Source organism: Sesamum indicum, linkage group LG11 (genome assembly GCF_000512975.1).
Source record: "Sesamum indicum cultivar Zhongzhi No. 13 linkage group LG11, S_indicum_v1.0, whole genome shotgun sequence".
NCBI lineage: Eukaryota > Viridiplantae > Streptophyta > Magnoliopsida > Lamiales > Pedaliaceae > Sesamum > Sesamum indicum.
In genome coordinates this window covers 13,199,213-13,215,672 of record NC_026155.1, presented here as the reverse complement: position 1 = coordinate 13,215,672, position 16,460 = coordinate 13,199,213, and the positions used below count along the sequence as shown (strand labels likewise).

Here is a 16,460-nt window from a genome sequence, read left to right as displayed (position 1 = left end):
AAAATATTTCATCGCTACTAGTTACACCCGCCCATATATCTGCTGAGCCGCAAGAGTGATTTGTTGCACCAGGAGGTAACTGATATGCATATCTGTAATATGTTTTTAAACACCAAATATGTATCAACTAATCATACAAGTAACGAAGGCTGCAAAAATGTGGAGACAGAAGTTCCAGCTGCAAAATAAACTTACGGTTCACATATGCCAGTTGCGTCGTTGAGTGTTGCACGCGGGCAATATGAGCCTAAAGGACAAGCTTCAATAAATTTAGAACAAAGTTAGAGTGTGTCAGTTGCAAGAGTTTGAGTTATTGCATCTTGGAACGATTCATTCAAAATTCAGACTACTTAAGCCTTGCATCTTGTAACTTTTTTAGCATATTTATGCCAGGTGCATACGAATTCATGTGGACCAAACTCAAGAAAGTCTTGCATGTGATAATCAGTATGGAAAAGCGGAAAGCGTGGCAATTTTCTGAAGAATAAAGAAGATTAAGCACTTACGAATCATGCAGGTGAGGCCTCGAGGGCAGAAAAAACCTGCGCAGCAAGGTTGACTATCACGAACCCTGTTAGGAATATCCTTGGAGTTTTTGAGGTCAACCTGTTCATGTTGAGGAATGGTACAAGCCCAGCCAGGCTCACATCCAGGAACCCACGACGTTAAATTGCAGTTTCTGTTGGGTTTTAAGAATTGTGCATCAGCTGACTTTGTGTTCATAAAACTAGTAAAATAGAACTTCATTTCTGCTGCTGTACAGACCCTCTTTGTTACATCTGTAGAAATGACCAAGCCAGTTCCAGAAATTACTATATAAAGATGAAGAAGACTTAGGCTAACAAATTTCACCGATATAGAGCTATCAGCTTTTGCAGTAATAACAAGCTGTTTCACTGCAAATCTCCTATCTCCCCCATGCATATAACATGCATCACGTTGAATACTTCAAACGCAAAAAGTATCTACGGCCTTAACTAACCAGGATTTGGCATAAAACAGTACATATTGTTACAGCCTTAGATTGGAATACCTTTCGTCTCTTTAACACAATTACTGAGAAAGTCCAAATTGTTGGAGAATTTGAATGCCCCATCCAAATCACGATCCCTGGGAAAGCAAATAAAAACTTGAGCAAATTGGCTAACTAAGAAATCCGGAAACAAAAGAAACCATTGAACTCACACATCCTTAGTGCAATATCCTAAGGTCTCAGTAATCTCCTTGTTGAATATCCTTGTGAGATTCGAAATTTGGTTATAGATGAGAGATGTAACAAGAGGTAGCGCTTTGGAATTTCCAGACTCATCAAATTCATCTTCATCCGCACACCATACCCGCCTCGAACAACCCAGAACAATAACCAATATCAGCAGCACCAAGAATGATGAAACTCGAGAGGAATTGACCCTAATTCCACTCATTTCAATCATGTAAATCCTTACAACACCCGTACATAAGGAGAATCATCCAAGAATCGCACAACAAGCTTCCACATTAAGGGTGTTCTTCCAAGAATGGTCGTTGATGCAACCAGCTCAAAGTTCCTCACAAGTAATCCTTTTCTCGAGCACCCATTCCAAGAATTGATGGACGATCAATGACAAGGCCTGGGCGATTGAGGAGCCAAAAATACAAAAAGTTTTTTTGGTCAAGTTTTCTTGGAGGTGAGATGTGAGAATGGTGTGCAGGGTTGGGGAAGAGCTCCATGGTGTTAGGAGGAAGAATTGGCGGGGAGAGATTCATGGCGCAATTTTTGGACTCAAAACATAAACATAAGGGTGTCTCTATACGTTTTTTGGTGCCATCACCTGATTGGTCACTCAATCATAATAATGTAATGTAATAAATATACATATATCAAAATTTTAACTGCCCATCTATCTAATCTACCCACTTGTTCGTTAACCTCAAGAGGCATCATGGTAAAAATATAATCACCGAAAAAACAAAGAGAAATACACGACATTGTCAGCAAAATAGAAGTATGAAAAGCCGTTATAACATGGACACGGGTATACTAGTTCAATCCTCCGTGTAATTCAAAGATTGTCTTTGATGACTTTTTCTCCTCTAAATTCCACTATCCTACATTTTCTCTCTCTAGTTGTCCTCTTCTTTCAAAAGGCCGCCTTCACACGTAGCTTCTAGTTTCATACTTCCTTTGTCCCCAAAAGGGTAGGATAGAACATAGTTGTTCCAACAAAAGAAGGAAGAAAGACTTAGTTGTACATCTGTACAGTATATAGTTGGAAAATCCCTTCTTCTTAGTGTGTATTATGTGTAGTCAAGTTTAGTTCTTGTAGTACTTTGTGGGCTATTTGTATTTCCTTTCTTATTGGCAGTACGACAGACTTTTAATGAGTTTGCTGTTGCCGTGTGCAAGACTTCTCTTTGTTAAGTCATTGCAGAGCCCTGAGGGTAACTCTGACGTTTAAACAGGTCCAAGATTGAATTTTTTGGGTAATTTCCAAAATCAGGAAGGATTTCCAGTTCTGGGATCTGGGCGAGCAAAAGGTAATTCTTCCCAAAGAGATATGTTCTTTCGTTGTATAATTGAGAATTTAATTTGGGTTCTCAAATCTTTATGCGATCATTTATTGAGAAATCACAGAAAATTTGGACTTTTTCGTTGCAAATTATGGAAACCAGAAAAAACACCAATCTTTGGCATCAGATTGAGAACTCTAAAAAGTATAAGGCATCTTAACTGTAACTTCAATCTTCTATTGGTGTAATTCGGCACTTGATGCGGGTTTTGAATCTTTTCCTGAGGTTAAGAATGTTTGTGGATACCCTTTGTCGGTTTGAAATTTATTTGATTGTCAGAACTGTATTTTTGGAAAAAGAAGAAGAAAAAAAAAAAGGGTGGGGTTTGAGTTTTGCATAGTAGGTGATGTTAGTTTCCTGCTGGAATGGTCTGAGGGAGTTTCCAGACTGATTATAGGTAATAACGTTTGTTTTTTCCTATTCCTTCTCAACTCCCCCCACCAAACACACACACAGAGGGAGAGAGAATCAGTGTTGAAAACAAGAACTAGTAGATAATACCGAGGGAAGTCTTCGAGGACGCAATTTTCTTTGGATATCTGTTTTGCCCTTCTAAAGCTTGGCGTGGTGCTTGTGGGATCAAATTGTTGAATTGGATTGTAAACTGTTATGGACAATGGTTTGTCTAGTTGTATGTGTTCTTGTGGTTTGGTGTAAAGCATGACGATACTTATTTGTAACTCAGTAGATGCTGTGCCGAACTTTTCTGGATAGTTAGACATATGACTGAGTGATGATTTTGTTAAGCATTCGTTTTGTCGGTTGGATTGGACGCTAGGTCTTGACTGATGGGCGTTTCTGCTACTACGTACTGATTGAAATTATTTGTTGGCAACTGCTTCAAAAAGTTCATTGTTGCAGTTGATGTAATTTATTTGCATTTCCTCTTCATATGACACTATGTAGTCTTTGTTAACAATTTCTTAAACCATCAGCCCTGTTACAGGATATTTAGATTATTTCCTCTATTGTATTGACAGTGAGTGGTGCTATAAACCATTTGATGGTCATGAAGTGCTTCCAATTCCACATTGGAGAGAAAAGGGAAGAAGCAAAGACACCAAGGCCAACTTCGGTGCAGTCCTCATTTACTGATCATGAAATAAGGCAATCTGGATCCGAATTTAATTCTCAGAATGCATCAGAAGAAAGCACCGAGTCCAGAGGTCGTAGCCAATTCCCAAGTTTGTCAGAGAGACCCAGTAATCTCAAGGTCTTCACTTTTCCGGAGCTGAAACAAGCAACAAAAAATTTCAGCCGCACTACCAAACTTGGGGAAGGGGGATTCGGATGTGTTTTTAAGGGCATTGTGAAGATCTCTGAGGATCCAGCTCAGAAAATTGATGTAGCTGTAAAACAACTTGGTAGAAGAGGACTGCAGGTAGATTCTCTTTCGTGTTGTTTTCTTGTTATCCAGATTTTTGTTTCCAAATAATTTCTTGATGTGCATGATAGTTTAGTTTCAATTCTGGTGGGATCTATACGACGAGTATTAGGTTTTTTCTATCATAGGCAAGAAAATATGGCCTAATCTCTCTGAAGACAAGTGATGTCTCTGGTTTGTGTTGATATAGAAGAATAAGAACCCAAATAGCGTGAAAGAAGCGCTGATTATAGCATGAGGTCAGTTGGCAAGATAATAGACCGTCCTGGTTCCAGCAACAGTTAGAGGTTGTGAAATTATTTAAGATTGTACCATAAATGACAATTGTTGCTCATATTCCTAAAATCCTCCCAGGCACATTTTACTATTTGAGGCCAGGCAAAGCTCCTGTGCCTCCTATTTGTGATATTTAAAGGACCTTTCTTGCATGAGTTCCTCGAATTTGTGATAGTCAGGATTCAATGCAGTGTCTCTATTAACGTCTCCTAATGTAAAAAGGAACCCTTTTGAAACTTGATTCTAATAGTGACTAATGCTTCCACTTATGTTTGACAGGGTCACAAAGAATGGGTTACAGAAGTTAATGTTCTTGGTGTTGTTGAACATCCAAATCTCGTGAAACTCGTTGGCTACTGTGCTGAGGATGATGAAAGAGGAATCCAACGACTTCTGATATATGAATACATGCCCAATGGAAGCGTGGAAGAACATTTGTCAGCTAAGTCAGTCACACCTCTTCCGTGGGCTATGAGGCTGAGGATTGCCCTCGATGCTGCACGTGGCTTAGCATACCTGCATGAGGAAATGGATTTTCAGGTCATTCTTTATCATAAACGTCGACTGATTTTCTGTGCGATGTAGTGCCGTAATAAGTATATTCAATTTATTTATCTACCGTAGATAGCTCTATTGTGCATCAAAGCCCCTCTCTTTCCCCCACTCCCGTTGTGTGTCTGTGTGATCAGTGTTGTAGTTAGAGCTTGAATGCATGATGCAACTTGCAGATCCGTAATCTTGCATAAGACTAATGTTTATCATCTCCTTATTCAGATCATCTTCAGGGATTTCAAATCTTCTAACATTCTCCTAGATGAGCAATGGAATGCTAAACTATCAGACTTTGGATTGGCTCGACTGGGACCTCCAGAGGGACTAACCCATGTATCGACTGCGGTATGCTCAATGCCTTACAGCTGTTTATAGCATGTAAAAATTTTGTATTACGTAATCCACTTCCAGTTATATCATGTTCAACAAATACATATATGTCTCAGGTTGTCGGGACCATGGGTTATGCAGCTCCCGAATACATTCAAACTGGTCGTCTCACATCAAAGAGCGATGTATGGAGCTATGGCGTCTTCCTCTACGAGCTCATTACTGGCAGACGGCCATTGGATCGGAACCGCCCCAGAAGTGAGCAGAAGCTCTTAGAATGGGTAAAACCATACCTATCAGATGCCAAGAAGTTTCAGCAGATATTGGATCCAAGGCTTGAAGGGAAGCAAATACTTAAATCAGCTCACAAACTCTCGCTTGTAGCTAATCGCTGCTTGGCCAGACTCCAGAAAACACGGCCAAAGATGAGCGAAGTTCTGGAAATGATTAACCAAGTTGTAGAGGGAACAAACGGTACAGGCAATCCCCAACCACCTTTGATGAGTAAAGAGCAAAAAAAAAAGTTTGAGGAACCTGAAGCTAAAGGTAAAAGAAGGATCGCAGACATGAAAATCGGGGACGGTGGCTGGCTGGTCCGTGTGTGGTCATCAAAGCTCGTGAAGACATGCTGACCCCAAATGTTCAGGAGTATAGTAGGATTGACACGTTCTTTTGAGTACATGAAGAAGAGTTTTTAGTAGTGTAAGACGCTAGTAACTTGTTGAAATTCATCGATGGCCAACACAATGGACTTGCTCGACTTTCGTTGGCTTGTGCTGTCACTGGTGTAACTTTCTGCTGCAAACGGACATTTAGATCGAGCATTGACTTGAGATGCTATTCGGCTCCCTGCTCGAGGGACTTCTTTAGTCTCTATAAACACCAAAAGTTCTGGGTGGAAATGATTCAGGGTAGGTATATGAGTTGGAAATTTGCTTGTATTGTCTTTGTTAGGACATATGATGTGCACCTGAGCAAGTGTTTGTTGTGCTTGGGACAAATTGCTGTCCGGAAATAAATCTGTATATTTTCTCGAGTGAGAAAAATTCACATTATTGTTGTTGAATCAACCGCGGAAAGTGCAACTTGGAGTGCTTATTGGCGCGTGTAGGATCAGGATCAAAACCCTCCGACTTAGGAAGGGAAGAATCCCAAAGACTGATAGGTGCCTTTATTTGGTGAACATGTGTAATTAGAGTTCAAGCATTGATGTATTAATTGTAAAAGTTGTTTCTTTTATAAGTATAAAATATTTAAACAGTGTGAATTATGTCATGTTAGTAGTTTAATATATATCATGATCTAATACTAATCGACACGGATATGGGCTCAATTTTAATTTTGTTATCATTTTTCGTTAAACCATCGTTTCATTTCAAGTACTTCTCTTTCTCAATTATTAAAAAGAATAATCATTTAATATTAATATTTTAACATGCTTTTTGAGGTGTACGCTCTGCGCGAGAAATTTTTTAATTTCTAATTAGGTGGTAATAAAATTTGATGTTATGAACTTAAAACCTCTTAATTGATCCGACTTGGTATCACGACGATCACTTCATCTAAAAATTTAAAATGTTAAAAAGAAAATTTATTTAATATTAATAGTTTAATATTTTCAACCTAGCATTAATATCAAAAAAAAAAAAAAAAAGGTCCATTCTGGCCTCTAAAAACAACGCATTTCTAACTAAATGTGACGGCGGATGAGCGTTCCTCGAAGAAACTGAGGTTGGAGCAGAGTCGAGTGGAATTGGATGGAGGAAAAAGATGGTTATTTGCTGCAAGAAAAGAATCCAATGGGTTTCATGCGTACAAGGCCAAGTATGTCTTTCTTGCTTGCTTGCCGCCTAGATAAACGTCAATGTTCAAACGGAAGCGCTGGCGCAGAAGCAAAGACAAGAAAGAACACTTACCAATTATCTACGTGCTACGTCTATTTCAACATCCCATCCCCACACCAAAGTACTGAAATCCTGATACAGAAGTAACAGAACCATTCCTCATCTTTTGATCAGCCAATACTTATTGATTTAATCGATAAAAATAAATTATTTTTGATTGATCAAAACTGAAATCGTCTAAATTTTTGTCCCCCAATAAATAAAAAAAAATACTCATCTCTCCATCACACGTGAAATCAAATTGAATTGAATTATTTGATTATTACTTAAGAGACAATAAACAAAAATATAGTATTGAATTACACGTGGAATCGAATAGGCATGAATTATTTTCAACATTTCCATTAAGAAGCTGAGAGTCCATTTGCCTTTTGCACCCATACCCGACCAAACAAATTCTTTATAGGATACATATAGGCCTACCTAACTGTGTTTTTGTCAATTAGGACGGCACATAATATTTGATCAAAATATCAAACCATGAATCATAAAGTTTGAGAATATTTAATTACTTTTGTTGCTTTCAGTGTATTAATGTGCACACATTGTGACCCAACCCATAGAAACCTAAATAACAACATCTAGTGCATCACACTCAGAAATCACCCAAAAAAAAAAAATTAAAAAATCTTTAATTAACTAATATAATAATTGAGGCATGGTTGTTTTGAGTGCAGATCCGCCGCCTTGTACGTATCAAGAATTTGTTGAATTTCATGCCAAAGTGTCGTGATTGTGGCTGCCTGCCTCCGACTATAAATAGTAAGGAGAGTAAAGACTCGCGAAATTATTTAAATTGCTGGATGCATATGTCGTGCTGCAAATTCCAATTTGTCCACCTAATTAGTCAGAAATGTGATATTATGCTAAACCAACATTTTATTTAAAAATTTAAATTATTAAAAAATAAATTAATTAATTATGTTAATATGCTGAGATTTTTTTAAAAAATTGAATTTAATCTGTAGTGATCCGAATCAAATAAGATGAATAACGAATCATTCGATGATTTCCATGGTAAAAGGTTTATGGTGCTCTTAAATCAAGATAGGGGATAAATTGTGTTGTCCATATCTCAAGTTTATCTGTCTTTACCCTTCTTTTTTTTTTTCATTTTTAACTAATAAAAAATATTTTAAAAATAATTATCTGATAATCTAAAATTGGATAGTGGGAAGCAGCAGGTGGTGATAAACACGCAACAGTTTGGCAATTCTACTAACACGCAAAACAGTGATGTCAATGTTGTTGTTACCTAAATTGAGGACCCATTAGCAGTTGAAGGAAAGAGCGATTAAATGAAGGGTATGTTTGGATGCACTGAAAGGGCAGGCGGCAGCCATCCATAAAGCGTTTGGAAAGCTTCCGTACGCCATTCACCAATGCGCTTTCTCCCCTCAACTTGTTCGATCTTTAACAATTCCACTGTCCCCTCCTTACCCAAACTGTATATAAACCACTTCAAATCCCACGTCTCCTTTTTCCTCTTCCCATTTGCATTGTTATCCTCTCTCTCTCTCTCTCTCTCTCTCTCTCTCTCTCTCTCTCTCTCTCTCTCTCTCTCTCTCTCTCTCTCTCTCTCTCTCTATCTATCTAGTACACGCACCCCTCATACAGTTGCGGAACGCGTTTTCTATGTGTATATACTTACACGTAGTTGCACCAAGTGTATACATTTCAGTTGTGATTTTTTCAGGCGAGTTACTGGAATTGAATTGAAGGTGAGTTTCGTGTTTGTGGAATTCATTGTGACGTTGATTGATCTTTTTGTTTAGTTTCTAGTGGATTTCAACTGCGATTTGGAATTGCTTTGGTTCGAAGTTTCGGATTCTTCTGGATGCTGATATGCTTCGACTCTATGAATATATTTATTCTCAATTACGCCCGTACTATTCAATTAGTTTGCTGAATATGAGCATATTTTGATTGTGTGTTGATCGTTTGATTAAATAATCAGTTCTGGAAGAGATTTAGGTATATTCAAGGATGATCCTTTAATTGCACCTTTTTTTTTTCCTCTTCAACTTTTTCTCTCTTTATATGAATGATAGTGCTGCTTGCAGCTTGCTAGACCTTTTCTTTAAAAATTAATCACGAATTCTACTGTTTACTTTTGAAGTTTCCAGATTTCTTGAGCATTGGAATTTGATATTGAAAAATTTACTGTGAATTTTTTACTGAAGATAAGTTTTGGAGCGTTAAGCTAGCCGTGATTGGATAAGTGAACCTTTGGAAAAATCACCAGTTATAAAGATATGCATCTATTAGAGAACAATCTGAATTTGCATATGCTTAGCTCTTGATCAACTCTCAGTTGTGTTTTTTTGACTGTGGGTAGTGAAAGTATATTAAAGAACACATCTCCTTTCAATTGCTTATAATCTTATGGCTTTGGTGATACTTTCCTTCTCTCAATGGCAATAGATCACATATGTGAACCAGTTTTTCCATGATTCATTTTTTTAAGAGCCTCTAATTCCTCACAGAAATCAAAGGCGTTAGGAAAACTCTTGCTTTGTGGATAAAGAGTTTTAGGTTAACTATAGCTTTAATGTGTATGGATCTGATCAGTCAATCAATCTTTTCCGTGGATGTGTCCATATTCTTGGAAATAGTTTTGAGAGATTTCTATATGCAGATGGTATTCTGGAATTTATCTACAAGCTTCAACAAGTAAAACGTGATGAACCCTTGGCATCCTCTTCTTGAATTATTTATGGGGCTGTTTTGTAAGTTAAACTAAAGGAGACAGATTTGGCTTTATCAGATGATTAACAAAGAACAATGTTGAGTTGATGGACATTTGATCCTCAGAGATACTACTATATTTTCATGTAGTTGTGATCTATTCGATATCATGCCTTGACCCAAAATTTCCCGAGAAATCTTATTATTTCTGATGTATTTGGACATTTGAGTTTATTTTTCGGACATTTAACACCTTTTGGATTTACATTGAGCAATTGCGGGATATGAAGCCAAGCTCTAAAGCGCAAATCTAATACTTTCAGCATAAGGACACTCTTCATTACAGACCATATTTGGACTTTTGACATACTTTGAAAAATACTTTAGTGAGTAATTCTTACATCCATTGTAGAACAAAAGAAAAATCTGGATTAATTCCATAATCTGTGCTTAACCTTGGTGTTAGCAGTTGTTAAATAAATTCCAAGAATTCATATGTTCATTTATTTTTGTATTTTCGTATTTTTTTGCAAACGTTAGATTTGGTTTGTATATAAGTATGGCTTTTTCGACCATATCCACATTTGTGTATATATTTTTAATGGGTGAGGTACTTAGGGCCTAATAGCTTCAGGGGTAGATTGCGTTATCTTCTATACAAGTGATTTTTAGATTTGGTTTGTATATAAGTGCCTTTTGTACTTGTCATCTTTTAACAAGTAGTCCAATATTTTCCAGATTAATATAGCCAGCTAATCAGTTTCTAGAACAGTATTAATTGTACTTGATTTATGTAAAAGAAAAATGCTTGATTTTCATTTGCATAGCCGTAGGTCCGGAGGTCCTTGGAAGGAGGGATTTATAAGAATATGGTTCTCTAATGCCTCATGAGTTGTATAACTTGTACTTTATGACGGATGAGACTTTTTGTATCCTTCTGTCTTCCCCTAAGTGATATACCCTCCGTCCCAATATTATTGTCCTTGTTTGAACATTTAGTTTTGGAAGCAAGTGGAAAAGTGAACCTTTTGGATGTCTTTGGACATTTTGCCTTTTAAAGTTTGTTGTTAAGTATAAACGAGTCCATGTTGTTACTCTGAGGATGTGCTTGGGAAAATAAATTTCTGTTTTAGGAATGCAACTTTATTTGCTACATCCTGAAGAGTAAATAGGGTTAATTTGTATTAAGAGGGTATGACGAAGTTGATTATATAAAAATACCGTCATGAGGTTCAAATTTCTGAGGGGACAACCAACCAGAGTCTTGTTGCTGTTTGCTCGAGCTGACAGTATTCAAAGAGTTCTACTTATACGTACCAATATTTGCTACTCCTGTCACTAACTGAATAATTTATCTCTTCCCTATTTTAGCTGGGGGATTTAACAGAAGCAGAAAAGCTGGGTATTACTGCATTGTTCATTGGTTGAATGCACGTTTTGGTCTGAAAGCACTCAGTGGAAGAAATAAAAAATGCATGAGCCAGAATCAGATGCTGCTCCTTGGAGCTTTTTCAACTTCGACAATATTTTCAGTAACAATTATTATGGAGACAGCACTCAACATGATGTGAAAATTTGCCATGAACAGTACATTACAGATAATCATTGTGATACAGAGTGTGGCAACATTGACACCGATGAGATTATTGCACATTCTCTTCTTCAAGAAGAATTGTCACAATTATCAATTGCAGAAGCACCTGAAATATCACATTCTGGGGAGGAATACTCGCAAAGTTCCTCTGTTGTCCCAAATTGGCATAATTCTTCAAATAACTATTATCTTGGTATGTCTTTCTTCAGTTGGTTCTTGTGTGGTTATCTCAGGCTAGATTATATTATAATAAATTCCTGAGAAACCTACAAAATTTGCAGGTCAAGACGGTCACTTGCATGAGACTCATCATGTGGGAAGTGTATGCTCCAGTCCTGGAGATCGATCATGTGATGGAGATGATTACTCTTATACTTTGGACATAACTGATGAGTCTGACCTTGATGGAGAAGTTGAAAAGAGGCTGTACCAAATGGTACCTGTTCCTGTAAGTTCCAGCTCTGTAAATTTGCAAATGTATCCAAGTTTGTATTGCACTTAAAGATTCTTGAGGACTCTTTTGAGAAGGTTGTATTATGTATTCTTAGGCATCTGATGCTATGGCAAATCAAAAGATATCCTGAATCTGTTTCAAGCCACTGCTGAATCACATGTGATATTCCTAATATATCGAGAACTGAGTGCAGCTCAAACTTTAAAGTATCAACTGTCAAAATCTTGTAGTTTGTGTGATAGGACATAATTTCAATTTCTTTAAGAAGTTCTTCAAATGATATTCAAGTGTTTTATTGGTACTATGCAGCATATTCCAAGAATTAATGGAGACATACCTTCAGTTGATGAAGCGACATCTGACCATCAAAGGCTGCTAGATAGGTATTTCTGATCCCCTCTTGTGTTGGCTTAGAATATCAAATTACACCTGGTGCTTTAGGTGTGTAGCTGTCCTTTCCTGTTCCTATGTTCGTCAATGTCTTTGTCAATTAATGTCCTTAATATGTGTATTTTCATCAACCAAAAAAAAAAGAAAAAAAAAACCCTCCTTAATGTGTATCTCCTTGCTCTTGTGCTGTATGCCCGCACCTGCATCCTTGATCACCCTACATTGTGTAAAATAATCTTCTTTTGTCTAAATACCCATTGAAAATGACCTATACCAAACTAGCCAAGTCAGCTTTTTCAGAGAGAAGAGTTCATAAGCCACCAAAAAGTTTTCCTTTCAGCTGACTTCAAGGGTATTTAAGCAGAATACTTCTCAGTAAGCTTGTTTAGCGTCGTGAGGAATTGTGGTGGACCAACAAAGTGTTAAAGATGGCTGCAGTTTATAGTGTCTATAAGGACTGGATTGGAAATTTACATTACCTTCCTGCACTTGATTTTGGAGTGAAAAAGGCGAAATTGGGGTGCAAATGAAGCCCTAGACGATGCCTAACTTTGCAGTGGACCCTCATCTCTTGCTATGATTTTCTCATTTTCTGGTTGCACTTTTTGCTGGAATAGATCATGGAGATATATTATTTTCATGATCATAAATTGGTGTAGCACATTTTTCAAATTGATCTTGGGTGGTGATTCTGTTTCAGGTTACAGTTATATGACTTGATTGAGCACAAAGTTCAAGGAGATGGAAACTGTCAGGTTAGTTTTCTCTGTCTTTTGCCTTGTTTTGAGTCCAATTAGACATTGCAGTTATCATTCTTGCAATCTATTGTTGCAACGTAATACTTGGCCAAAATGTTCTAGTAGAATTATAACAAACAACCAGATCACATGGAGATAAACTTTTATCGCTTGCTATATGCTAAAACAAAGACCATTTGGAGATTACAGAGATTTTTCCTCATTGCCATTACAGACTTGTTATCAATAACACAAGACCATGTAAAGACTAAGAAGTTTTCTCATATCCATTATAGACTTGTTATAGTTAAACTGAATCATGATGAAAACTATGAGTTATTCTCATCTCCATTATGTCTTGCTAATTTAATAATAAGCAGGTGATGCTAAAGCCTATGGCTTGACCTTTTCACCTTAAAATGAGTTCTAAGTAAACACATATGCCGTCATGTGCTTATTGACCATTGTTATATTTCTACAATTTGATGGAATTCCAACTCAATCATTATGGTTTTCCTGCAGTTTCGAGCTCTATCTGATCAGTTTTATCGGACTCCTGAACACCACAAATTTGTGAGAAAACAAGTTGTCCGTCAGGTGGTTGTAGTTGTAAAGAAATATTCTTCTTTTTTGTTCTCTGATCTGGTTACATTCTGGTGGTTCATTTTTGTAGTCGTAAATCTGACATCTTCCTGTGTGTTGGTTTCGTATTTTAAGCTTAAAGCCCATCCCGAGATGTATGAGGGCTATGTTCCCATGGAATATGCTGAATATCTGAAAAGGATGTCCAAGTATAGTTCTTCATCTTGATTTTCATCTTCCCCCTTGTTGTCATTTTTCTTTTTAGCACCTTGAACTCCTATTCTGTTTGCATGTTTAATGGCCAGGAGTGGCGAGTGGGGTGATCATGTCACACTCCAGGCTGCTGCAGATTCGGTAATGATAGCCTTACCTTAACCAAGTCTGGCGTGTTTGTCCTTTTTCTTATGGAGTATATGTACTTGCTATAAGAACTTAGACTGGCTCTTTTCCTTTTGACAGTATGGTGTGAGAATTCTTGTAGTAACTTCATTTAAAGATACCTGCTACATCGAGATTCTTCCCAAAGACCAGAAGTCCAAAAGAGGTTACTATTTGGTTTTCTTAGCATTACTTGATTTTATTCTGTTACTTGATAATAATAATCGGTAGTTCTTGTTGGAAATTGGTATATCATAATTGCTGCACCTAGTGTTCGGTAGTTGGGATCTTGTGAGATGCTTTCTCTTGTCAGCTTCACAAAACCCAACATATCCTTGTCTGCCATTCATTTATTTTTACAATATCCATTCCCCTTCTCTTATCAATTCTTGTTTTTTTTTTGTTCGATTTCCCTAGTTGTATGTGTGTGCATGATGATATGTGTTCGATCATATATGTGTCCGGATCACTACGGATTAAATTCAATATTTGTGTCTTCTTGTGCAGTCATATACTTGAGCTTCTGGGCTGAAGTACATTACAACTCAATCTATCCTCAAGGAGGTAAATCTCGTTTCTTTTTGTCATGATTTAATGAGAGTGGGGATCGGACAAGAGCGAGATGCATGCTTTTGCTAAACCATTATGATTTAGTTGCATGAATGCGTTCTGCCTAATACTCACATCACCAGTTGATGACTTATACAGACAATTTCACCCACGCTCAAGCCCATAAGTTATCTGTTATAAGCATTTGAACCCAAACAACTGCATTTTGCCTTGGCTAGAAACAGAAGTATAAACTGTAGATTTTCATGGTGTCTGAATCGTGGTATCTTCAGAGAACTTTTTTGGCATCCTATACTAATATGATAAAAATTAATTTTTATTGGTCAGATCTGCCTCCAACTGATTTTAAGAGGAAGAAAAAGTGGTGGAGCTTTCGTAACAAGCAGTAGACATGTTATGAATCATATACTGCTTTCTCAACGTGGCGGCACCCTTGCCTCAGTTGTACAGTCCTCATTGTGAAGATGTTTATCTTTATTCGTTACTTTATATGTTCTCTTATAATTACACTATTATAATATTAATTTATACATCATTATTTTTACTAGTGTGCTACTACTTCAGTATGCTCACAGCCTCCTTATGACGTAATCTTTCCACCCTTTTCGCAAACAGTGAACATTTCAAGACTTTCCAGGTTACTTCTTCTATGTCGCCCTTCGCAAATTTGAACCCCTCTCCTTATTGCACTTGTATCCTGCACTTCTGTTGAGAGCACAATTGGGTCTGAGAGCATAATTGGGACGGAGAGCATGCATTTAATCTTTTGATGACCATTTCTAATATCAAACTGATGCCCATGAGGTTTAGCATGATGGTCCATTCCTGGCTCAGAATCCACCAAAGAGATATACCCGGTATTAAAGTTTTTCCTAGTGTTTGATCTGCATATACTTCGGGCAACTGAATGTATGTCCGGAATGCAGCAAAATAATGAAGTCAAGCAAATGGAAACTTGTTGACAATAACATTCTATTCATAGTATTATGGTACTGTTCACCCTTTTCCTCTACGTTTCTCGGATGTGGCAACCTACTGGTCCATGGTCGTGGTTCAACTCAAATAAATAAATATACTATTTTCTCACCTGCCAACACCACAATTGAATTACCATTTACACCCCGTAGTTGTCAAACCAAACCCACCGTCGGCTGCTGGAAAGTAAAAACTAGATTTCACCTGGACCCAGTCCCGATCCATGGAATAGGAACCCACAATGATTGTCTCAGGCCAGGGTTGTTCATTCTTCTGCATACAAGTAACTTTTCCCCATGATTAAAGCCGGTCTTTTCTTCACATCATTAATTCCTCCTAACAATAAATAAAAACCATAGCCTTTTCCAAACACATGAAACTAACAGCAGTAATTCAACTTTGGAAATATTGATATAGTATAGTAAAAGCGGTGTAGAATTTTTGCCTTTTCACTGATTAGATTGCCAATGGTATACGTCTTTTTCATTCGCATTTTCATCATTTACCCATCAAAGTACAAAATTCCCAATTATCGAAAAGACATGAGAAGATATCTCCACCTAAATTCCCAAGAGGCCCCACTTTTTTTCTTTTTTAGCCATATAATAAAACACAAAAATATGATATCCTTTCTTATAGATAAACTAATTGCTAATTACTTCTACAGTTGTAGTAGATAGCTTAGAATCTATCTATTGGTGATCCCCGGAATGCCTCTCCTCGGCCTCTTCTTCCACCGTTGCCGGCTGCAGCAGCAACGCTGTAAACGGCATGTGGCGGTACCCATTTCGAAGGAACTCCAACTCCATTGGCGTCGATGGCTGGCACAGGTCCAGCCTGCAGCTCGGCGGTGGTGGAGGAACCGTGAACATGTTACCGGCTATCACGGATGACACCGGTTGGGCCACCATGGTTAGCGACTGGGTCGACCTGCTTGCTGCCGCTTGAACGGTGGCCGCGGGACGGGGCGGGGGGAGGGAGCCGGAGGAGGTGGAGATGGCCTCAGCGGGAAGTGTGCCGGTTCCGGTGGCGGCGATTATGGAAGGCTCGGCTTGGCGCAGGAGGCCCTACATGGGTTCGCCGTGGGGACCGGGGG

At 37.9% G+C, this 16,460-nt stretch overlaps 4 protein-coding genes across 4 annotated transcripts in view; 2 read left to right on the top strand and 2 right to left on the bottom strand.

The window, feature by feature from the left end:
- LOC105174289 (putative white-brown complex homolog protein 30) overlaps window positions 1–1,970 on the bottom strand; it is a gene marked incomplete in the record, with an annotated part of 7,384 nt that extends 5,414 nt beyond the window's left edge. Inside the window, 5 exon segments of the mRNA XM_011096338.2 lie at window positions 1–92; window positions 196–259; window positions 507–779; window positions 1,034–1,110; window positions 1,186–1,970. Of these exon segments, the coding sequence (XP_011094640.1) occupies window positions 1–92; window positions 196–259; window positions 507–779; window positions 1,034–1,110; window positions 1,186–1,433 (754 nt within the window).
- LOC105174287 (probable serine/threonine-protein kinase PBL19) lies at window positions 2,130–6,359 on the top strand. Its single transcript, XM_011096335.2, has 5 exons — window positions 2,130–2,517; window positions 3,531–3,931; window positions 4,490–4,750; window positions 4,985–5,107; window positions 5,209–6,359. The coding sequence occupies exons 2-5, from the start codon at window positions 3,554–3,556 to the stop codon at window positions 5,722–5,724; spliced, it is 1,278 nt and encodes a 425-aa protein (XP_011094637.1). The 5' UTR covers window positions 2,130–2,517; window positions 3,531–3,553; the 3' UTR covers window positions 5,725–6,359.
- On the top strand, window positions 8,546–14,944 carry LOC105174286. Its single transcript, XM_011096333.2, has 11 exons — window positions 8,546–8,717; window positions 11,056–11,471; window positions 11,560–11,726; window positions 12,042–12,115; window positions 12,823–12,877; window positions 13,382–13,456; window positions 13,577–13,650; window positions 13,747–13,795; window positions 13,901–13,985; window positions 14,327–14,383; window positions 14,717–14,944. Exons 2-11 carry the CDS (start codon window positions 11,156–11,158, stop codon window positions 14,776–14,778), a joined length of 1,014 nt encoding a protein of 337 aa, XP_011094635.1. The 5' UTR covers window positions 8,546–8,717; window positions 11,056–11,155; the 3' UTR covers window positions 14,779–14,944.
- LOC110012822 (transcription factor TCP11-like) overlaps window positions 15,803–16,460 on the bottom strand; it is a 1,387-nt gene continuing 729 nt past the window's right edge. The window contains exon 2 of the mRNA XM_020697795.1: window positions 15,803–16,390. Coding sequence (XP_020553454.1) covers window positions 16,057–16,390 — 334 coding nt within the window. The 3' untranslated portion in view covers window positions 15,803–16,056. The remainder of the gene's footprint in view (window positions 16,391–16,460) is intronic.

Coding starts and splice junctions, on each gene's coding strand:
- LOC105174287 (XM_011096335.2), top strand. CDS start 3,554: ATGGTCATGAAGTGCTTCCAATTCCACATTGGAGAGAAAAGGGAAGAA. Junction 3,932..4,489: donor TTGGTAGAAGAGGACTGCAG/GTAGATTCTCTT, acceptor TATGTTTGACAG/GGTCACAAAGAATGGGTTAC. Junction 4,751..4,984: donor ATGAGGAAATGGATTTTCAG/GTCATTCTTTAT, acceptor CTCCTTATTCAG/ATCATCTTCAGGGATTTCAA.
- LOC105174286 (XM_011096333.2), top strand. CDS start 11,156: ATGCATGAGCCAGAATCAGATGCTGCTCCTTGGAGCTTTTTCAACTTC. Junction 12,878..13,381: donor AAGGAGATGGAAACTGTCAG/GTTAGTTTTCTC, acceptor GTTTTCCTGCAG/TTTCGAGCTCTATCTGATCA. Junction 13,796..13,900: donor TCCAGGCTGCTGCAGATTCG/GTAATGATAGCC, acceptor TCCTTTTGACAG/TATGGTGTGAGAATTCTTGT.